This window comes from Ahaetulla prasina, chromosome 7, assembly GCF_028640845.1.
Source record: "Ahaetulla prasina isolate Xishuangbanna chromosome 7, ASM2864084v1, whole genome shotgun sequence".
NCBI classification, from domain to species: Eukaryota; Metazoa; Chordata; class Lepidosauria; order Squamata; family Colubridae; genus Ahaetulla; species Ahaetulla prasina.
The window spans coordinates 102,227,158-102,250,361 of NC_080545.1; the positions used below are offsets into that span (position 1 = coordinate 102,227,158).

A 23,204-nucleotide genomic window follows, 5' to 3' on the forward strand; every position below is an offset into this window, starting at 1 on the left:
CGGACCTTTCTTCCCTGCACATGAGAGGCCCTCCACTGTCGCCCTAAAGGAAGAAGGAGAAAACATTCAAAATTAGCAGCATCTTCAGAAGAAAGGCCTAACATTCCAGAGATCAACTTTTGGAACTCTACTCAAGTCACTGAAGAGGCCCAACTAAGTCACCAGCCTAGATCCACCTACCTGACATGTAGTAACTTCTCCACTCTCGTGTCCAGCGCATATGTTCTCGGGCCGGATACGCTTGTCCCACCATAATAAGCTGCTGCATGTGTTGTGAGGTATGAGTTTAACAACCCCTTCTTGCATCACATCTGGCTGCCTTTGGGCTGTGAATGGAAGCCAGAAGAAATCACCAGCCTGCATTTGTCCCATGCCCAAGGACTCAACACTCTCTACCGTGGAGAACCAGAACAACAGAATAACAGGAGCTGGAAGCGGCCTTGGAGGCCTTCTAACACAACCCACTGCTCAAGCAGGAGACTCTATACCAGGGCTGTCAAACTCAAGGCCCGCGGGCCAAATCCACAGGGTGCTTAGATCTGGCCCATGGAGCAGCACTGGGAACAGCAAAGGGCCAGCCCATGGTGCCTTTGCCAGAGAAAATGGAGCTCGGGAAGGCCATGCGCAGCCCTCACATGCTCCATTGTCACTGGCAGAGGGTTGCAGGAGCCCATCCCAGCCAAAAACAGAGCTCGGGAACCCGGTTTCGCTGGCAGAGCATTCAGGCCATCACAGGTGCCTCCGACATGAGTGATGTTGAGCTGGCCATGCCTTCCCTGGCCACACCCATCCTGGTCCTCCAAGGTCAAGCACTACCCTGATGTAGCCCTCAATGAAATCGAGCTTGATACCCCTGCTCTATACCAATTGAAACAAATGGTAACAATCTCTTCTTAAAAACCTGCAGCGTTGGAGCACCCATAACTTCTGGAGGCAAGCCATTGCACTTATTAATTGTTCTACGTTGCTTCTCTCCTTGATGAGTTTCCATCCATTGTCCTGCCTTCAGGTGCTCTGGAGAATAGATTGACCCCTCTCTTCTTTGTGGCATTAGGACCACTGATTCAGGAACTCAGCTCTAGAACCTAGGATCCTGGAGTTTCCTACCAGGACGTAGCCTGGAACTTTCTTACATTCAGGCAGTCAATATGACAGGGGTTTCTACCTAGGGTCTCAGAGATGACCCCTTTCTCAGGGAAATTAAAGGCCAAATCCAACTGAAATTCTGTCGCAGAAGAATTAGTAGAAATAATGACAAACAAAAATAAGTAGGACAATCAGCATAATCCAATTTTACCGGCTTGAGTTCCTTAAGACTACTGACTTACATCAGCAAATGCCTGGATCCACATTAAAAAGGGAAAGGATTTTGGTCACACGGCTGTGGCTGCCATGTTGACTTTTCTGACAAACCTGCCCCAAAGATGGTTCTGTACTTGGGACAAAAGAGCCTCCACGATGGTTCTCTTTCTTCTAAATCACTTTGATAGCCCTTTCCTACACCTTCTCCAGTTCCAGCATATCCTTTTGGGTGTCCAGTGCTTGATGGGGTACAATTTCTAAGTACAGCCTCAATAGAGACATCGCATCTCATGTGATCTTATCTGGAACCCCCTTCAAGATCTCTCAATAAGACCTCTGCCATTTGAGGTGGCAGACTGAAGACTATCTGGACGTCTCCCTGGGATGCTGCTCCATGTTGGAGATGCCGGAGACATGTTAACTCAAACCCCCTGAGCTGAGCCAACCTTTGTCAGGGCCCCTTTTCCCAAGTCTCTCACCTTTGACTTCCATGGTTCCCCAGCCACTGACAGAGCATTGGACCAGCTTTGAGATCGTCACAGTCTTGTCAGGCAAACAGGCCGGCTGGATGTAGTCATTGCATCTGACCGGCTCAGTCAACTCCACCAAGGAAATGTCGTGTTGGATCCCTCCATCTGTGCTGTTGAGCTCGTTCTTGTAGAACTTGTGGTTGATCACCCTCTTGATTAAACGGTTCTGGGCATCAGGACCAGGTTGGGAGATCCGATTGAGCCCAAGCACCACCCTATACCATCGGATCTCACTGGAACGAAGAACAGATCCATGTCAACAGAAGGTTGAGGGTCTGCCCAGAGCCCTGGACACAGGGAAGGAAGCTCTGCTGGTAAGGACAACAGAAACAGAAAGTCTGGACAGCCCTTTCTTCCTTCCTTCCTTCCTTCCTTCCTTCCTTCCTTCCTTCCTTCCTTCTTCCCTCCCTCCCTCCCCTCTCCTTCCTTCCCTCCCTCCCTCCCTTCTTTTTTCCCTTCCTTCATTACTTCATTGAAACTAATGTAAGAGAGACACTGAATATAGTATAACTTTTATAAGGAAACATTTGTGCATGAAAGAGAAAAGGAGAGAAGGTGGGAGGGAGATAGGAAAGGAAGAGAGAGAGAGAGAGAGAGAAAGAAAGAGAAAGAAAGAAAGAAAGAAAGAAAGAAAGAAAGAAAGAAAGAAAGAAAGAAAGAAAGAAAGAAAGAAAGAAAGAAAGAAAGAAAGAAAGAGAAAGTTTATTCAGGAAATCATAAGGTAATCTGAAGTTATTTCAGCCTAACTACAGTGAGGGGCTTGTTCTTTGCTGCCCTTCTTTCTGGAGAGATCAAATTCCCAAATTAAAGCGGTCAGTCTGAGAAAGGAAGCTGGAGAGGAAGGAAGGATGGAACCCTTGATAACCTCTGGAGGTCGTTGGAAGAAAGCAGAGGAAGAGACCTGCATGTGGCCCTATCAATGGACCATGGACTTAACCCCATAAGGATCCAGGCTACCTGATTGGAGGGTCCTCCCGCATCTCACCGACACCCCCACCCCCACCCCCAAGAAGCAGCAACTCTCTTGCTCACTATTTCATCTGAAAGCAGTGGGCAGCGGTCAGGATCCAGCGAGAGCTGAGCAGAGTTCCTCCACAGGCGTTGACGTAGCCCAATTGCGTTGGTAGCTGGAAGCAAACCTGCCAAGGCCACGTCCCTGGGAGAGCATCGGTGCCCCCCACAACTCGGAGCAGGCCGTGGCTAGCTGCCAACGGACGACGTCCACAGACGCCACTGAAGAGAAGCACAAATGAAGAATGGTCAGGAGATAGAAACCGTAGATCCTAAGGATAAGCAACCCTCTCCACCCTGGAGCACAGTGTCATGTCCCGGTGGAACCCTAAATCTGTGGAGGAAGATGAGCAAGAGTTGGAGACGAGGGAGGCCGAGAGGGCGGCTTCATTGGCTTTGGAGGAATGTGGGGAGGAGGCAGGCCAGGGCCCCTCAAGAGTGGGACGGCTTGCTTGCAGGGAGGAACCCTGGGGGCAGGAGGACCAAGAGAGGCGAAGCAGTGAACATGAGAGACAGAGCTCAGGCGATGAGAAAGAACCACCTGCTCAGATCCTCGATCATGGAAAGTGGAGACCAGGCAGGAACAATGCAGACTAACCCGACGACTCAGGAGGAGAGCGCCCCGCCCCTCTTCACAAGGCACACCTGGGGATTGAGACTTAAGGAGATTCTATGGGGAGGGGTGTTTGTCGGGAATGAACACTGAATTCAAGGAGTTTTGTGTGCCATTGCCAATGTTCGGCCTTTCCTGGACTTTTTGGTTTATTTCTTTCTTCCTAGATTAATTGCCTTATCCCTTTGCTTCCTGGATTCATTGACTTATTCCTTTGCCCTGCTGGATTTCTTACTTTGCAGCCATTGTGCTCACAGCTTTTTGCTAAACTACTTGCAGCCAGAGGCTGCTGGAGGTGTGTGGATGTGAGATCACTTTGCTCTAGGACTGTCAAAACGTGGGAGCGTTTGGGGGGAAGTTGGGGCAATAAAGGGGCGGTTTGAACGATCAGCTGCCTGTGTTGTCTTTGTGCCTTGCCCTGGATCTTCACACACAAATTCTTCCTTCCTGGAGCTTTGATGCTATTAATCTGGAATGTTTGCTTGGCCCCATCTCTGCCTCCAGTACCTGTCATGTCTTGCAGATATGGCAGTCACATCTGGCAGGGGTGTTACCCATAGGACAGTCATACAGAGCCCTCCTTTGCCACTTACTCGCAGGTGTTCTCTTTGGCTGACAAAGCGGCCCCAGGGGCCAGCTTCTCCTGCAACATGGCCAGGACCAGGACTGGCAAGAGCTGCCATCCCATCTCCTGACAGGCTCAGGTGCTGCTGCTCCTCTTGCATCTTCCTAGAACCCATGACATCATAAAACCCAGGTTTCCTGGTTCTCTTTCCTCAGCAACCCAGCTGGACATCAATGCCCGCCTAGGAGGAGGCAAGTGGGTGATTGGACAAGCAAGATAAGATAGAACCACCAGGAAGACATGGGAAAACAAGAACAAGAAACCAGAGACATCTCAGCAAGCCAAAGGGCCACACATGATGGTTCAATTTAACTGATTTATTGCTAAAAGCCCTTGTGCAAGAATCTTCTCAACCACGTGGGCACCTGGCTAGAATTAAATAAAGCTCAATGGCAGTCAAGAATAGTTGGATTTAGTTCATTGGTGACTATGTAGTGATTCTAGGCTGATCCCTCTTTTCATCACTCCCCCTGTTCTGCCAGTCCTTCCAGCCCGTATCCCATTTTTCTTTAGGAAAGTTTTGGGGGTTTGGGGGGGGGGAAGCAGTCAGCCCATCAAATCCGATAAGTCATGCTTGCATCTGCTCTCTGGAGCCTAAAGATTTGAGAAAAGGAAGTGAGACAAAATTTGAAAAATGCAAGTGGACACTCTCTTTACCCTAAACACTCTAATCCTTGAGTTTCCCAAATAAATCTGGTTTGGAAAAAAGAATTTGGGTCTAGCCATTTCTCAAATCAGAATCTGTATTGGTGAATTTGTTTTATCTGCCTTCCAGTGAATGTTGTCTGACAGAATTTGGGGAGAAAAGTAATCGGATGAAGCAAGTAAACTATCTGTAGAATATTTTATTTAGCGTATGTTTTGCTTACACACACAAAGTGAGCATTCTCTAAGCATTTTGCTGGGGTACTTTAAAGTTAGGATTGCAAAGTGTCTCCATCTCTACTCCACCCTCACGGCCCTTTAAAGCAGCGTCTCCCAACCTCGGCAACTTTAAAATAGGTGGACTTCAACTCCCAGAATTGCTGGCTGGGGAATTCTGGGACTGAAGTCCAGGTATCTTAAAGTTGCCACGGTTGGGAGATGCTGCTTTAAAGCAATGCCGTGCAATCAACCTGACAGCTACAGAATAACAGAGTTGGAAGGGACCTTGGAGGTCTTCTAGTCCAGGGGTCTCCAACCTTGGTCCCTTTAAGACTTGTGGACTTCAACTCCCAGAGTGCCTCAGCCAGCAAAGTTGGGACTCTGGGAGTTGAAGTCCACAAGTCTTAAATGGACCAAGGTTGGAGACCCCTGTTCTAGTCCAACCCCGTTCAGGCGAAACCCTGTACCATTTCAGACAAATGATTGTCCAATCACTTCTTGAAAACTTCCAGTGTTGGAGAATTCACAACTTCTGGAGGCAAGTTGTTCCACTGATTAATTGTTCTAACTGCCAGGAGATTTCAGCTGTCTTAACTATGCTTCCGTACATTGCCTTTAAAAAGGAAGGTGTGGTTTTGTTATTGTTGTTTTAATTGGAGGATTACAGGAAAGCCGGGCAAGAACCACCAGCTACATTTAGTGTTGAGGGCTTCTCTAAGAGGGACTCCAATTTTGACCAGGACGGACTATCCTGATTCTGGCTCCAGACAGTATTCAGGTCAAAGCTACCATAGCACAATCTAGATCAACCTGGATGCCTGCTGTGTTCTGGAGAAGTTCAATGGATCCTTGAACTTTCCTCAGCCTGTGATTTGTAACTCGGTCACCTGACTGGGGAATGGTGGAAAAAAATATTCAAATATGATTCATTATTGGTTGGGTTTGGTGGCTAAGAACAAGTCTGAGAGTCACAAAAAGCCATATTAGGTGCAGTGGGGTAGGAACAAATATCCAGGTCCTTAAGACAATGGCAATGATTAGGAGCAACCAAACAGCACCAAGAGTGTTTGCAAATTGCCCCGAACTGTGCATTAGGGAAGCCCTTACAGATAACTTGGATCATCTTGTAGATTTTGACTCCACCCCACAAGAAACCTTCCTGCTCAAGAACCTTTGGTGAAGAAACTAGTCCTAAATGCATTGAACATATGTAGTTAAAGTTCAAGAGAACCGTGAGGAAGTTCATGACCAAAAGAATGCTTGAATTTTTATGGTTAAGAATATTTGAGGTGTAAAACTTCCAGGGGGAAATATGGTGAACTAAAGACAGCTCTGCAAAAGTGGGGAGGACCTGGGAACTTGTGAGTAAATCTGTTCTTTGGACCTTCTCCTGATAAAGAGAGGACGGGTGATTACCCACAGGTACTCTGGACAAGGGGTCTCCAACCTTGGTCCCTTTAAGACTTGTGGACTTCAACTCGCAGAGTCCCTCAGCCAGCAAAGCTGGCTGAGGAACTCTGGGAGTTGAAGTCCACAAGTCTTAAATGGACCAAGGTTGGAGACCCCTGTTCTAGTCCAACCCCGTTCAGGCGAAACCCTGTACCATTTCAGACAAATGATTGTCCAATCACTTCTTGAAAACTTCCAGTGTTGGAGAATTCACAACTTCTGGAGGCAAGTTGTTCCACTGATTAATTGTTCTAACTGCCAGGAGATTTCAGCTGTCTTAACTATGCTTCCGTACATTGCCTTTAAAAAGGAAGGTGTGGTTTTGTTATTGTTGTTTTAATTGGAGGATTACAGGAAAGCCGGGCAAGAACCACCAGCTACATTTAGTGTTGAGGGCTTCTCTAAGAGGGACTCCAATTTTGACCAGGACGGACTATCCTGATTCTGGCTCCAGACAGTATTCAGGTCAAAGCTACCATAGCACAATCTAGATCAACCTGGATGCCTGCTGTGTTCTGGAGAAGTTCAATGGATCCTTGAACTTTCCTCAGCCTGTGATTTGTAACTCGGTCACCTGACTGGGGAATGGTGGAAAAAAATATTCAAATATGATTCATTATTGGTTGGGTTTGGTGGCTAAGAACAAGTCTGAGAGTCACAAAAAGCCATATTAGGTGCAGTGGGGTAGGAACAAATATCCAGGTCCTTAAGACAATGGCAATGATTAGAGCAACCAAACAGCACCAAGAGTGTTTGCAAATTGCCCCGAACTGTGCATTAGGGAAGCCCTTACAGATAACTTGGATCATCTTGTAGATTTTGACTCCACCCCACAAGAAACCTTCCTGCTCAAGAACCTTTGGTGAAGAAACTAGTCCTAAATGCATTGAACATATGTAGTTAAAGTTCAAGAGAACCGTGAGGAAGTTCATGACCAAAAGAATGCTTGAATTTTTATGGTTAAGAATATTTGAGGTGTAAAACTTCCAGGGGGAAATATGGTGAACTAAAGACAGCTCTGCAAAAGTGGGGAGGACCTGGGAACTTGTGAGTAAATCTGTTCTTTGGACCTTCTCCTGATAAAGAGAGGACGGGTGATTACCCACAGGTACTCTGGACAAGGGGTCTCCAACCTTGGTCCCTTTAAGACTTGTGGACTTCAACTCGCAGAGTCCCTCAGCCAGCAAAGCTGGCTGAGGAACTCTGGGAGTTGAAGTCCACAAGTCTTAAAGGGACCAAGGTTGGAGACCCCTGCCCTGGACGGCTGGTCCTCACAAGGAGACTGCAGGGCAGCAATTCTCCATGGGTTTGAGCACCAGGAGACGACAGGACTAGGCTATACTTCAGGTTCTTACATTCATGGTTTGTCAGGAGTGCCAACTGTACCCTGTCTGGCAACGCAGAAGCTGCCCCAGAGATTAACTTTACTCTATCCAGGGTGAACGTCTGCAAGTAAGAGCCGATGCATCTCACAAATCGGCTTGATCCACTCAGACATTTAGAGAGAGGCTTTCATCCAAGGTGTGAAGAACAAACACAGCCAGAAAGTTGTCCTGTCAACATTTTAAAGGCTCTAATAAATGAAGATTATTGTTTAGCGGAATAAGCCGTGCAACCCATTAGAAGAAGCACCACTTTATTGCTAATATAGAATTACAAATGCTGCTCAACAGAAGACCAGCCCTGGGAAAGGGGCAGCCTCCAATAGTTGGTAGGCATGAATGAAGCCAGCTACTGAACGATCCAGGTGTCTCCTTGTCCAAGTAAGCTTTCCCCGTGAGTCCTCCGAAACATCAAGGCCTGAGAACCAAGCCCCACAGCCAACCCTGCAGCAGCAGCTGTTTTACTACTGCACACCTCCAGCATCTGTTGTGTCTCCTCTCTCTCTCTCTCTCTCTTTCTGTTTACATCAATCTGTTAAAGGGTGACTGTCTTCTCTTGGGCAACCCAGCTTGAGACCTGGAGGAGGAGGAAGGGAGGGGACAGATCCCCAAACTGTGTGCTCTTGAAGGAAGGGGAAGGCAGAAAATGACTGGCTGATTGTGGAATGGGGCACTGGGGCTACTTAGGGGACCTGCTCCATCTCGAGTACCAGAGGTAACTCAAGGATGTCGTTGGGCGAGACCATTTCTGGACAGGCCACCCTGAAGGGGCAGTGGCGCGAAGGGGAGGCCTGAGCATGTTCCAGTTAGGGTAGTATCCGCCATAATAAGGAGCTCTTGTCTTGGTCACAGCCACGTTGCCCCATGTCTGGGGCTGCTGTGCACCATATCCTGGCCAAGGCACCGCGGTGGGCCTGGTTCTGGGGGGAGGCCGGTAAGCTGGAGCCCAGCCTTGGCCCCAGTTCTGCCCATTCTGTGAACCCCATGGGGAGGGGGTCTGAACAGGAAGTGGGGCCGGGGATGGGGGGAGTAGTGTTGGTGCTAATGGCTGCGAAGGCAGAAGGTCCTGAGGCCAAGGCATACTGAACGGTGTGGTGGGTTGCATACTAGGCCTCATATGAGCTGCAGCCCAGTTCTCAAACTGTTGGATTTCGTTTGCGGAAGATGGCCTTGAAGGGGACATTGTTGGCCTCGGCCTGGGTTGAACCCAGCTCTCAAGCTGCTGGTTTCCATTTGAGGGGGCGGTTTGTTGCCACAGCTGATCAAGCGGCTTTGCCGGAGGTCTTATTTTGGGTGGGCGAGGAGTCTTGAAGAAGTTCTCCTTTGTCATGTCTTTGATCCAGTTCAGAAAAAGTTGCGTGGAGGAATAGATGCCAGGCCTCATGGCCCTGGCACAGCCAGCCCCCCAGCTGGTGACACCGACAAGCCAGAAACGCTCGGACCTTTGCTCCCGACACATGAGAGGACCACCACTGTCACCCTGCGGGAACAAGAAGGGGGGAAACGTCAAATACAGGAACTGTCAGGTGCAAGAAATCAGGAAGCCAGGCTGTTCAAATGTGTACAAGTTTAATATGTGCTAATTCTCTACAAGAATCTGATCCCTCAACACTGTCAAACTAGTTACTAAATCTGCACTAGTATTAATCTTCTCATCGTTCCCATTGCCCATCTCCTTCCACTTACGACTGTAATTTTGTTGCTTGTATCCTTACGATTGATACTGATATTGTTTCCTGATTGCTTATTTGTAGCCTATGGCTATCATTAAGTGTTGTACCTTGATGAAGGTATCTTTTCTTTTATGTACACTGAGAGCCTATGCACCAAGACAAATTCCTTGTGTGTCCAATCACACTTGGCCAATAGAATAGAATAGAATAGAATAGAATTTTTTATTGGCCAAGTGTGATTGGACACACAAGGAATCTGTCTTGGTGCATAGGCTCTCAGTGTACATAAAAGAAAAGATAAAGAAAAAAATAAAGAACTCTATTCTATTCTATCTACTAACAATCAAGGCAAATTGGCAGCAGATAATGGGATTCAAGTAGGATTGGGCTTAGATTTCTTAGGGGTGCAAAGGCAGATGGCAGCCTTCCAATATTCTGAGGGGTGCCACAAAGAAGAGGAGGGTCAAGATATTCTCCAAAGCACCTGAAGGCAGGACAAGAAGTGATGGAAACTAACCAAGGAGAGAAGCAACCTGGAACTAAGGAGGAATTTCCTGACAGTGAGAATAATTAACAAGTGGAATGACTTGCATCCAGAAGTTGTAGTTGCTCCATCCCTGGAAGTTTTTAAAAAGAGACTGGACAACCGTTGGTTTGAAATAGTATCAGATCTGCTATCAAACCATTTCAGCCCTACTTCGCTTTGATAGCAGCCTGCCACAAAAGTGAGGAGTGGGAATAGAGGGATGTAGTGAGGGGGCCTGACAGGAACCAGAGGCTCCAAACCTTAAGACTGTTAACAAAACAACTAATTTGAACCTCATTGGGCAGAAACAGGATAACCGGAGGGGAGGACCTGGGAGAAAGGGAAAATACCCGGTTTACACAGGAAGTCTCAGATTTGGCTTTGCGTACACTGTAACCACTTGGCTTTAGTAAAAATATACCTTCCCACCAGAAGTTGGCAAATGGGCCATTTCTGGCATTTGGAGGACCTCCGGGAGGGAGGGGAGGCCATCTTCACCCTCCCCAGACTCCTAGAGAGGCTGGGGACAGCAAAAAATGGGCCTTCCGCTCCCACCGGAAGTTGGCAAACGGGGTGTTTTCAGCCTCCAGAGGACCTCCGGGAGGGGGGGAGGTCGTTTTCAAACACACACACACACACACACACACACACACACACACACACACGATTCCTAGAAAGGCTCTGGAGAAAAACGGGCCTACCAGGAGCAAGGGGAGCGGGGGTGGTCGCACCCGCATGCGTGGGGCGCATATAATTATGGGTGTGGGGGACGCACACACATGACCCCCACCCCCAGCCCACCCCTCCTGGCACGCGATGGCAAAAAGGTTGGCCATCACTGGTATAGGGTCTCCTGCCTGAGCAGGGGGTTGGACTAGATGACCTCCAAGGTCCCTGCCAACTCTGTTATTCTATTCTTCTGTTACCTGGCAAGTGTCAATGCCTCCTTCCTCATGCCCGGCACAGAGATTGTTATGATGGATTTTCTTGTTGTACCAGGTGGTGCTGTTACAGGTGCTTGTGGGGATGAGGTTCACTTTGGCTTCTTGCAGGATATCCGAGGTCACATTGGGCTCTGTATGCAAAAAAAGATTTGTTAAAAGATTTGTTAAATCTTTGTCAGAGATTTATTTGTTAAATTTATCTATTAAATTTATTTGCCTCCTAACTCGCTGTGAGTCTTCTCTGGGCGATTTACAATAACAAAAGGGAAGAAAAATGAAAGGCATGTAAACAGAAGCAAAAATAAATAAAATAGGACAATAAAGTACACAATGACAAAGGAACACATGTTCACCAGAATAAACATCACAGATGATACTTGCCTACACAAGCCCATTCCCCCAAGGGTCACTCTAGAACAGGGGTGTCAAACTCAAGGCCCATGGCCACATCCGGCCCATGGGGTGCTTAAATTCAAATTCAAATTCAAATCTTTATTGTCAGTGCACAACATATGTGCAATGAGATTGGTTGAACTCCCTCAGTGCTCCCCCCCAACACAATACAAGTCACAGTGAAGACAGATAATCCCTAACCCAATAAATCATATTAACAAACACTCAGTCCTATTGCACCAGTGTGAACATGTTACACATTGTGCCGGCCCTGCAGTCCATCATACTACATAGTTATGATGTTATTTCTCATTCAGGAGTCTGACAGCCCACAGATAAAAACTGTTCTTCAGCCTGTTTGTACGGCTGGCTATATTTCTATATCTCCTTCCCAATGGTAGGAGGGTAAAGAAGTGATGACCAGGGTGAGAGTCATCCCTGGCTTTGAGGCCACCCTGGAAACAGCGAAGGATTGGCTCACAGTGCCTCTGCCAACAAAAACAGAACTGGGGGGGGGGGGTTGCACACGGTCCCCCAGGGCCCCGTTCTGCCAGCAAAAATGGAGCCTGGGGAAGCAGGAGTGAAATCCAGCAGGTTCTGACAGGTTCTGGAGAACCAGTAGCAGAAATTTTGAGCAGTTTGGAGAACTGGCAAATGCCACCTCTGGCTGGCCCCAGAGTCAGGTGGGAATGGAGATTTTGCAGTATCCTTCCCCTGCCATGCCCACCAAGCCACGCCCACAGAACTGGTAGTAAAAAAAATTTGAATTTCACCTCTGCACCCCAGCCATGCCCACCTGGCCCCCAAGTCAAACACAACCCTGATGCGGCCCTCAATGAAATCAAGCTTGAATCAGCACTTACAGACATCTACAGTAAGGACAAGCTCCCCTATAAAGCCGCCCTTTCGTTCTCCATTCTCTCTCTAGCTACCTCCACAGGCAAACCTCTTTGCTTTTGCGAATAAATCAATCTCCTTTCCTGACAATGTGTCTGGATTTCATTTTGATTTGCTCCTGCCCAACCCTGACTCGAGTTGGAACCCCAAATTATTCTTCTGATAAAAATTCTTGTTGAGGGAAGATCTCAGAGAGGACTGAGAGGGCTGAGATCTGGCTAAGTTCTTAAAATGCTGTTTCCACTGAACAGCTTTTCAGCATCTCCGGTCTGGAAGGACCAGGAAGTCCCACCAGAGAAGAAAACAGCTGCTCAAGTTGTGTTGTGACTGGAGATTCCCTCTTGATGGACATGCTGGAGGACTCACGTGAGACATCGGTCACTCCCCAGCCGCTGACGTAGCAGTGGGTCAGCGATGAAATCTCCACACCCATGTCCGGCAAGCAGGCAGGTTGGATGTAGTCACTGCAGTTGATTGGGTGGCTTAGCTCCATCAAGGCCACGTCGTTGAAATGGGTGGAACGTATGTATTGCTGGTGCTCCACCAGGTTCTTGATGGTGCGTTCCTGGGCATCCGGACCAGGCCGAGAAAGCTGAGCAGCACCAAAAACCAGCTTCCAGTGTTCTAGGTATCTGGAGCAGAGAAGGAAAGGGGAGCCCCTAAGCGCAGCGTATGGAAAGCGGGGACGAAAAGTGGGATTAAACCAAAACTAAGAAAGGCTGACAAGGGGATGGAGATGGTTCATGGACTTCATTACAAGGAGTTAGGACTCAAAATCTCTGTGTGTGTCTTCTGCGTCTGGGAAGGTGCTCAGACCATCACTCTGTCCATTTAAGAGTAGATTTGATCCTACAACCCTATTAACTACTCAATCAATCAGAATAGAGCTGGAAGGGACCTTAGGGGTCTTCTAGTCCAACCCCCTGCCCAAGCAGGAGATCCTATACCATTCCAGACAAGTGGCTGTCCAGTGTGCAGAGAAGAGCAACAAAGCTCTTGAATCAAAAGCTTTTGAATCAAAACAATCTTGATTGCAGAAAATATGACTTCAGTAACAGAGTTGTTAATGCCTGGAATAAACTACCTGACTCTGTGGTCTCTTCCCAAAATCCCCAAAGCTTTAACCAAAAACTGTCTACTATTGACCTCACCCCATTCCTAAGAGGTCTGTAAGGGGCATGCATAAGAGCACAAGCGTGCCTACCGTTCCTGTCCTATTGTTTCCTTTCATTATATCCAATTAATATAGTTATTACATACTCATACTTATATATATACTTATATATTGTATAGTTATTTCATGCACACATATATACTGTGTGACAAAATAAATAAATAAAAATAAATAAAGCTGATTAGGGGTCTGGATGCTGAACTGTGCAATGAACAGTTGCAGGAGCGCAGGCTTTAACAGATTAACAGAGTTGGAAGGGACCTTGTAGGTTATCTAGTCCAACCCTCCCCTACCCCAAGCAGGAGACCCTACACTATTTCTGACTGTCTTGAGTGTTTGGTATGCAGAAAGAGGTCCAAGATGGGTCGTCCCTAAAGCTTTATAGGATTTTTCTGATGGTTATTCAGATAGTTGCTTTAGTCTGGCAAGATTCCTGCGTATGGGCGAACAGCAATAAAGAAACTATTCTGAGCAATTCATCGTGTCATTCTTGATTCCTTGTGCCTGACCATCTCCATCTGCAAACCTAACTAGTCACCCCTGACTCAGCCAGTCGGGACAGGAGGCCCTTCCTTCCCCTCACCTTTTGTTGAGGAAGCAGTGGGCCGCTGTGAGGACCCAGCGAGGGCTGATGAGGGCCCCCCCACAGGTGTGCTTGTAGCCACTTATGGTGGGTATCTGGATGCTGACAATCCAAGGCCACGTTCCTGGGAGCGTATCAGTGCCACCCACGATCCGCAGGTTGCTACTGTGACTGGAGGCCAAAGGACGGCGGCCACAGATATCCCTAGGGAAGAGAGAAACGTTGCTTAGATGTGGGACAGCAATGCCTGTGAGAAGAGGGCTGAAAAGGTCAAGATAGCGGTCACAGGCAGAATAACCGAGTTGCTCAAGGAGGAAGCCCTCTACCACTTCAGACAAATGGTTGTCCAATCTCTTCTTAAAAACCTCCAGTGTTGGAGCATTTACAACTTCTGTTCCACTGGTTAATTGTTCTCACTGTCAGGAAATTTCTCCTTAGTTCCAGGTTGCTTCTCTCCTTGGTTAGTTTCCATCCGTTGCTTCTTGTCCTGCCTTTGGATGCTTTGGGGAATAGAATAAATAAAATAAAAAAAATAAATAAGGTGGACCCCCTCTTCTCTGTGGCAGCCTCTGAGATATGGGAACATCCCATCCTATCATGTGAGCAAGGCCCCACTGTAGACCCCACTAATGCAAGGGAGGTTCAGGGTGGCAAGGAGACAGATGAAGGAGGCTTAAAGCAGTGTCTTCCATCCTACAGAGTCCTACTCATACACAGCCACATTTGAATGAAGCAGTTTAAAACCCTGAGAAATCTACAACTGGAAAACACTCAAAATCAAAGCACAATCATGCAACGTATTGAAGCCGCTTTGTGAATGAAGTCCTAGGAAGCAGACACTACACTCTAAGCCAGGATGTTACCAGCCAAACTTAGCATATTGTCCAAATGTATCTGTTTGGTTTGTTGTCAATTCAACCATGTTGACCATGCTCATCCGCTGAGCATCATCACAGTTTGCTATGGATGTGGGGATGGCATGGATGCTGTCTTGAAACCCCACAAGAATCTTTCTACCACAGGAACCCAATAAACACATGAAGGCCAAGAACAGGGCATCCATCACAAAGGTTCAAGAGAAGCTGTCTGGCATTCATCCAGCTGAGAGCAATCTGATGGGGAGCAGCCATTGCTCCTCCCTCTTGGCCAAGCTAGTCCAAGGAAGGTGGGGATACAGGAAGGGAATTGAAGCCTGGGGGTCTGCAGCAACCCGCCTTCCTTGCGCGATGTGGACATCTGATGTAAAGGAGGCCTGAAGGTCCCAGGCAGGGTTTCCTCTGTGGGCCCCAAGTGCTGCGGCTGATGGATCTGGAGACCAGAGAAGCCAAGTCTGCTGAGGAACAGGCATTGTAGAGCATTAAAGGCACTTCCTCTGAACAACCCCTGGATTTGACATGACTCACCCACATCTGTTATCGTATGCATGTGTAGACCATAACAGAAAAAGGACCAAAATATGAAGAGGTAACTGCTTCATCCTACATATCTCAAGAAGTGCTCAGTTCCATCTTGGCCTTAGGACGTTCCTCGTGATGTCACAAACCACAGACCGCTTGCCTTCCTCCAATCAGCATGCAGCCAATATGACATCACACCAGTTCTCTGCTTCCTTTCCAGAGGAGACCCTCAATGAAAGTTCTCCAAGGGGTTGGCCTGGAGCATGGTTGCTTAGCAACTAAGGTTGACAGGCAGTGAGCAGGCTCATTTGATTTTCCTGTCACAGATTTTGTGGCCACAGTGATATTTTCAGTAAGATTCCAAACTCACATCATGAATCGACAAGAAAATATTGGGTGGGTTGGACCCTCTTAGTACCACCCCTCTTAAGAGGTAACAGGGTGGACAGTGACTGTCTTAGGCTCTGGACTCTTCAACTTCTTCATTAATGACTTAGACGAGGGGATGGAAGGGGAACTCATCAAATTTTCAGGTGACACTAAATTGGCAGGAACAGCCAACACCCCAGAAGACAAGCTCAGGATCCAGAAAGATCTTGACAGACTTGAACAAAGATCCCTATCCCACAAAATGAAATTTAAATGTGGAGAAAAGCAAGTTTTTACCCTTAAGCAGGAGAAACCAAAGGTACAAGTATAGATTAGGCAAAACCTGGCTCAAAAACAGGAAGTACGAGGGGGACCTTGGAGTCCTAGTGGACGATCACTTAAACAAGAGCCAGCCGTGTGCAACGGCAGCCAAAAAAGTGAATACAATTGGTGGTTGTATTATGTGATTCTCAACATAATTTAGATTCCAAAGACTTTTCCATTTTTTTACAGGCCAATTGTCAGCTAGCTCAAATAGCCCAGCTTTCTCTCAGGCTAACAGCAATTCCCTTTGGGGAAAGACACCATGCTGGTTTCTTCTTGGATTCCTTAATTTTCTTTTTCAGTGGTATTGTGGTAGACTGGGCCTTTATAATCAGAGTTTCCCAAGCTTCTTGTGTTGTTTTCCCTTTTAAGATTTCCACCCATGGAATTCTTCTAAGTTTGTAGAAATCAGCTCTTTTAAAGTCTAAGACACTGGCTCAATTATGTTCTGTTGGTTTGTGTCTGCGTTATGTCGAATTCCAGTATGACATGGTTGTGCTCTCTGAAAGTTCCTGCAACTTCAACCCCCTTTATCAATTCATCTCTGATATAAGAATTAAGTCCAGTATAGCTGGCCTTCTAGTTCCCCCCTCTACCTTTTGGATGACAAAATTGTCAGCTAGGTTCATAAGGAAGGTGTCCAATCTCCCACTTGACATCAGAGTAGTTAAAGTCCCCCATTACTACTGTGGTGTGTTTCCTACATATAGATGAAAAAGTTCATTTATTTCTTCTGCTTGGTTGGGTGGCCTGTAATGTACACCTATGGCGATGTTATTCTTTGACACTGTTTTAGTACATACTTTGACACAACCATCAAAATTTTTGTCACTGGTCTTTGCCCAATTCTTTGGGACCAGAAAGAGGAAAAGCAGTTTCAACCAACACAACCAAAACCAGTCTTGTACATTTTTACAAAAATTTATTTGAACTACATGCATTTTAATCATTTTAATCATCTCTTACGTTCATTGGATCACTTGAGAAGTTCCATTGCACAGAATATTTTATCTGCATAAGGGAAGACCCCTTAAGCAAATAAAATGGGCCACTGACCAGCAACAGTTGGGTCTGGGATTGGGTTCAAGATTGTGGGTGTCTGAAAGGCCAATGTTTGGGCCAGTTTAGATTCCCACTGTAGCCATAGTAGGAGCCCAGCGTAATTGTCTTGTGTCGTTTGGGCTTGGGAGGTGGGACTTGTGGCTGAGGAGCTTTGGTGGTGGTGGGAGTGGTGCTGGTTGTACTACTTTCAGTGGTGGCTTCAGTGGTAGTTTCAATGATTTCTTTGGTGGTGTCTTCGGGGATGGTTTCCATAGTGGCCTCGGTGGTGGTTTCAGTGGTAGTAACAGTGGTTGTTGAAGTGGTCATCAAAGAACCAGTAGTATTTTCTGTTTGTAAGTAAGGCCATGGATTTCGCTGTAGGGATGTTGTCTCTGTTTTGGAGGTTGACTGGGTTTGGAAAGATATTTCTTGCTTCCTTGGAGTTTGTTCGGGTGGAGGTGGGCTTGTTTCTTCTGTGGACGTTGTCGGTTTAGTTGTCGATGGACTAGATGTGGTTGATGGTGTTGTCCCTGGGAGCACCTGCAACACCACCTTCTCATGGGTAGCCTTTTCTTTTGTGTAGCCTAGGATCCAGTCGTAGAAGTTCTGGGTAGAAGTGTAGACTCCAGGTTTCTGAGCCCTGGCACAGCCCAGTCCCCAGGCAGTCACTCCCACAATCCAGTAGCGTTCGGACCGGTTTTCCCTACACATCAGAGGCCCTCCGCTGTCACCCTGCAGTAGGAAGAAAGGTCAGCTATGGAGGGAGCAACCAGGAAGAGACGTGAGGAATAAAAAACTTGCTGGTGTCTTGGAAAGGAGGTGCAATAGAATACAGAACACAGAATAACCAAGTTGGAAGGGACCTTGGAGGTCTTCTAGTCCAACCCCTTGCTTGAGCAGGAGACCCTGTATTTCAGACAAATGACTGTCCAGACTCTTTTTGAAAGCCTCCAGTGATGGAGCACTCACAAGTTCTGGAAGGAAGCCTTTCCATTGGTGGATTAATCTTGTGTATATGACCAATCAGTCAATAGGCTTTGTGTAGACCATAAATCAGGATAATCTCCTGAAGACCATTTTATTTACCAATGGAAGAGGATATTTGTAGCCCAGGGTCAAACTGGTATTCATGTATTTGCACTATTTGTAAGCTACCCCCAACAGTTTTAACTCTGGATGAATACCAAAGCAGAACATAAAAATCATACAGCCTGTGATTTTTATAACATTGTCATGAACATTAAATCAAAATTACCTACATCTAAGATGAATGATCAGAATCAATCAATCAGAATGACAGTCCAGAACGGATGTGGGTATCACACACCTGGCAAGTGTCAATGCCTCCTCCTTCAAATCCAGCACACAAGTTACTGGCGGAGATGCTTCCGTAATACCAGTTGCTGCTGTTGCACTTCTCTGTGGGGATGAGGTCCACCTTGGCCTCCTTCAAGACATCTGATGGAGACTTGTCTGCAAAGGAAAAGATAGTTGCTGAATTTTTCCACACACATTTCTTTGCTGATGCAAAAGAACATTTGTAGATCAGGGCTGAACTTTGGGGTCCGTGGTGCTCTGTAAGCTGGGTGGTTTTCTTGCAGATGTTTCATGACCCAACTAAAGAGCATTCTCAGGGGTTGGAAGAGGGGGGGGGGAGGAGGAAGAGGAGGAGGAGGATGGGGGAAGAGGTGTCTTTTGTGCTCTCTGAGCTTGGTGGTTTGCAGATGTTCCAACTAGGTATTATGAGTGCTAGACGGAAGGGGAGCATTTAAACAAAGAGAGAAGTCATTTCCCTCCAGCACTGATGATGTTCTTTAGTGAAATGTCAGCAAGAAAACCACCAAAGACCCCACATTCCTTTGCATTGAACTGCCTTCTTCTTCTTCTTTTTTTAATATTTAAGCAGTTCCATGTTCCACTGCCAAGAATCAGCAGGCCTTCCCCTCTCCCTGTTCACTGAGGTAGTGATGTTCAGTGGGCAGTTGTCTCTGATGGGAGCATCCATTGGCAAAAAGCCTTGTGGTGAAATCCTCCTGCAGTCATTCAAGCAACTGTGCCCTTAGGAATTGTGTAGCCAATCTGAACTCTACACATGGGGGGGGGGGTCTGGTTGTTTGTGCCTGATAGACTCTCACCTTTCTCCCGCGTGTAGCCCCACCCAGCAATGTAGCAATGGACCATGCTGGAGACGTCCACCGAACTGTCTGGAAAGCAGGCGGGCTGGATGTAGTCGGTGCACTTCACGGGGTCATCCAATTCTACCAGGGCAATGTCATTGATCTGCTGGCGAGGCTGGTAGTTCTCGTGCTGCACCACCCTCTTGGGGAAGCGGACCTCTGCATCAGGGCCTGGGTGGGACAGTTTGTTCGTGCCGAACACCAGTTCCCAATTGGTCAGGTGCCTGGGAGAGAGAAGAGCATGAAAGCTTCATGGATTCCTGTCGCACCATTGCTGTACTGTCTACATCGCCATCAACCGCACAAAGCAGGAAGCCGTCCCAAGAAAACCCTCAGGGTGGAAGGAGAATGAGCATCTTCAAGCAGCCTCAAAATAATGAGCCCTCAACCTGTGGCTGGAGATCAAGGAGAAATCAAGGGGAGGACCAACCTAGAACTAAGGACAAATTTCCTGAGAGAACAATTAATCAGTGGAACAACTTGACTCAGAAGTTGTGGGTGCTGCAACACTGGTCAGCTATCAGAATGGCATGCTTGAGCAGGGGGTTGGATCAGAAGACCTCCAAGGTCCCGTCCAACTCTGTCATTCTGTTTTTATGTGGCTGTGAGGAAAGATGCTGTTGGGGAATTCCCAGCCAGGCAAGGAGGGAGGTATTAAGTGGGGAACTAGCCTTGAGGCACTGCGCAGCTGCGAGAGATGAGGACTTGCTAAGTTCCATGGGGCCTTATCTGTTCGTTCCCGAGAGAAAGAGTGCAGTCTGGGGAGGTTCTTGTACTATAGGTAGAATAAAATTAAGTAGACAATATGAAACTTTCACATGTGGATCTGGTTACTTGGGCCTGACAGATGCTGTGTCGAAGACACCAAAGCCACATAGAGGCAGCAGAACCCACAGAGGGTCTATTCCCTAGACTTGGCTAGTCCCCAGGGCCTCAAACTGGAACTCAGATTGGTCTGAAATGCATCAACAAAGACTCATTGCATACTCAGGGGTTTCTACGGAGTGTGTTTAAGATGGCAGCTGTGATGGTGTAAATGAAAGCTTCACTTATTTATTTATTTATTTAGCCTATGGCATCTACAGAGTTCAGGCAATCACTGATATGCAAATGATCACTTAAAGTGTCAGCTAGGTTAGGTTAGGTTAGGATAGATAGATAGATAGATAGATAGATAGATAGATAGATAGATAGATAGATAGATAGATAGATAGATATGGACAGATAGATAGACAGAAAGACAATGAGAGAGAGAGAGACAGAGAGAACAATACAATATACAAGATAAAATAGTTAAAACTATAATAAAACCACCATAATATGGCACTATAGAGTAGCGATGGGATAGACAGGGCAAGCAGACTACCTTCACAATGGTGGACCCCAGCCAGTGTTCTGTCTTAACTCACGGCTAAAAGACTACACATGCATCAACTGAACTGGATATTTCCTCCCTTACGGGCAAAAACTACAGAGGCAGCATTTAGATTACTTGTTTTATGTGCCCACATGACGTTCCTACAAAACAGGCAGCACTTCCTGCACACACCCTGAGCTACACACCTGGCCCCTCCCTCACCTGCTTTCACTCACCTTATGTCTTTGAAGCAGTGGGCTGCCGTGAGGATCCACCTGGTGCCAATGAGCGACCCTCCACAGGTGTGTTGGTAGCCAGACTTGAACGGGGTCCGGATGCTGACCATCCAGGGCCAGGTGCCTGGCATAGTGTCGATGCCTCCCACAACGGGGAGGGAGTGGCTGGGTGCCAAGGGGCGCCTGCCGCAAAGACCTCTAGAAACAGCAAGAGCAAGGAAACCTCGGTAGCCTTTGCAGGTAATCCTCCATTTATGACTTGGTGCTTAATGACTGTTTAAAGTTACGATGGACCGCTCCAGAGCTACTTACAACCCAGTTTCCTAAGTTCCGATGGCCCTTCCCTTGCCGTGAACACGTGTCCCAAAAGTGCTTTTTCAAGGCACCTTTTGGGCAACCGTGATTTGAAAGAGGGGGGGGATACGACACCACTTATATACTGTTTGCAACACAGTCCTTTCAGCAGTTTCCAGAAGGTTCTGCACCCATTTCCACTATTCAAGTGACCCTGAGGGCACAGATAAGCCTCCAAGTGGCGTCAATGACTCCCAGAGAGAGCGCTAACGACCAGATGACTGCAAGGAATATAAAGCCTTCCATTCTCCGCCATTTAGTCAGAACTGAAGAAGCTTCTTGGATGAGAAGCGAAACAGCTTCAAGGAAAAACAAAGTCCAGTTGCCTTTTGAAAAAGCACCTTTGGGACTCCCAAGAACAGGTGATTGCATTTTGGGTATTTCGCAACCATTTGCATTTATAATTATTTGTGGTATCCCATTGTCATATGACCATGATTTTTGGCATTATTTTTCTAGACACCAGAGTTTACTTCCAGTTCTCAGCAAAAAAAAACCATTGCTGGATATAATGGATTCTCTTGAACAGCTTCGTGGCTTGAAGAACCGGCATCATTGGGAACAACTAGTTTGGGGAGTGAAGGGCTGATGAAAGCAGTGATGAAGGAGCAATGATTGCCCTACAGAGGGCACACTTCCAAAAGCCATTCCCTTGCTGAGCTGCTGAAAACCCACCACTAGGTGGCAGAGGAGTGCAACGCACCAGTTGGTTGCTGGGTTTATCTTACTCATAAATTCTCTCTCTCTGGGTTATGTCTGTGTGTCTGTGGGCTTTTGTGTGTGTTCTTGTAGCAAGAGACATCGCTGTTCCCTTCAAATCAAGGAGCGAGCAACTCTTTTTCAATGTCATTGGAATAACAGAATAACAGAGTTGGAGGGGACTTTGGAGGTCTTCTAGTCCGACCCCCTGCTGTAGCAGGATGCCCTATCCCAATCTGGACAAGTGACTCTTCTTAAAAGCCTCCAGTGATGGAAAACAGTGGCTTCAGAGTCATGAATGCAAAGGAGGAGATTATCCTGATCCTGGTGGAAAATTTCCAGAAAGGTGGATGAGAGGGGAGAAGGAAATGTAGATGGAGGAACACCCCCCCCCCGCTTTTGCTCTGCAGCTTCTAATTTGAAGGGGGGCATTCACCTTCACCCCACTAGGTGGGTCTGAAATGCAAAACCTGGATAGGTTTTTTTTTTTTGTTTACATTTATACCCCGCCCTTCTCCGAAGACTCAGGGCGGCTTACAGTGTATAAGGCAATAGTCTCATTCTATTTGTATATTTTTACAAAGTCAACTTATTGCCCCCCCAACAATCTGGGTCCAATCTAGGTTGGAGAAGATCCACCTGTCAGCAGCCATGCTGGAAGCCTCCTGGGCTCACTCCAGCCTTGGGCTGATCCTGTCCATCTTATTCCCCAGCCCATGCTAGCGGGGGGGGGGGGGTTGGCCTGCCCCTCATTACACCCCCCCCTGCAAATTTTGGGTTCTGCTTGGACTGAGGGTAGCTGAGGAGCCTGAGTCTGCCTGGCAATGGCTCTCCAAGTTGACAGAGCTTCTGCCTTGTAACCTGTGGAACTGCCAGCCGTCCCTCTTCCTCTGCAGAGGGAGGGGACTGGACAGGGACCCCACCTACTTGCAATTGTCCTCCTGGCCATGCATCGTCCAGATTGGGATGAGGGCCAGAAGGCAGAGGAGCAGCCTCCTCATCCTCCAGGTCTCTCGCGCTTGACATCATAGAATGGGTGCTGTGTGACATCAGGCGGAGCCGCCTGCGGCCCTTAACATTCTCTGTGGAATGCGGGAGAGCAGCCGGCTGAAGGGAGGCCTTCAAGGCTGGGCAGGGCAGCCTCTGAGCAAGACAGAGGGACAGCCAAGCGCAGGGGGGACCTTCACCAGGCGCCAAGGAAAGGTGGAAGAAAAAGGCCTGGAAAGTAGTGCTTTGCTTCTGAGCTGGGTTGTTTCCTTGCAGAGGTTTCATGACCCAATGAGG

General features: G+C 47.4%; 2 protein-coding genes across 2 annotated transcripts; both read right to left on the bottom strand.

The window, feature by feature from the left end:
• Positions 1–8,459: 8,459 nt before the first annotated feature.
• On the bottom strand, positions 8,460–15,443 carry LOC131202625 (acrosin-like). The gene is made up of 7 exons (XM_058191730.1): positions 15,370–15,443; positions 13,967–14,170; positions 12,576–12,841; positions 10,902–11,050; positions 8,884–9,256; positions 8,638–8,749; positions 8,460–8,538 (listed from the first exon to the last, which is right to left on the bottom strand). Exons 1-7 carry the CDS (start codon positions 15,441–15,443, stop codon positions 8,460–8,462), a joined length of 1,257 nt encoding a protein of 418 aa, XP_058047713.1.
• Positions 15,444–17,139: 1,696 nt separating this feature from the next.
• On the bottom strand, positions 17,140–22,921 carry LOC131202626 (acrosin-like). Its single transcript, XM_058191731.1, has 5 exons — positions 22,848–22,921; positions 20,868–21,065; positions 19,233–19,498; positions 18,425–18,570; positions 17,140–17,829 (listed from the first exon to the last, which is right to left on the bottom strand). The coding sequence occupies exons 1-5, from the start codon at positions 22,919–22,921 to the stop codon at positions 17,140–17,142; spliced, it is 1,374 nt and encodes a 457-aa protein (XP_058047714.1).
• Positions 22,922–23,204: the final 283 nt, after the last annotated feature.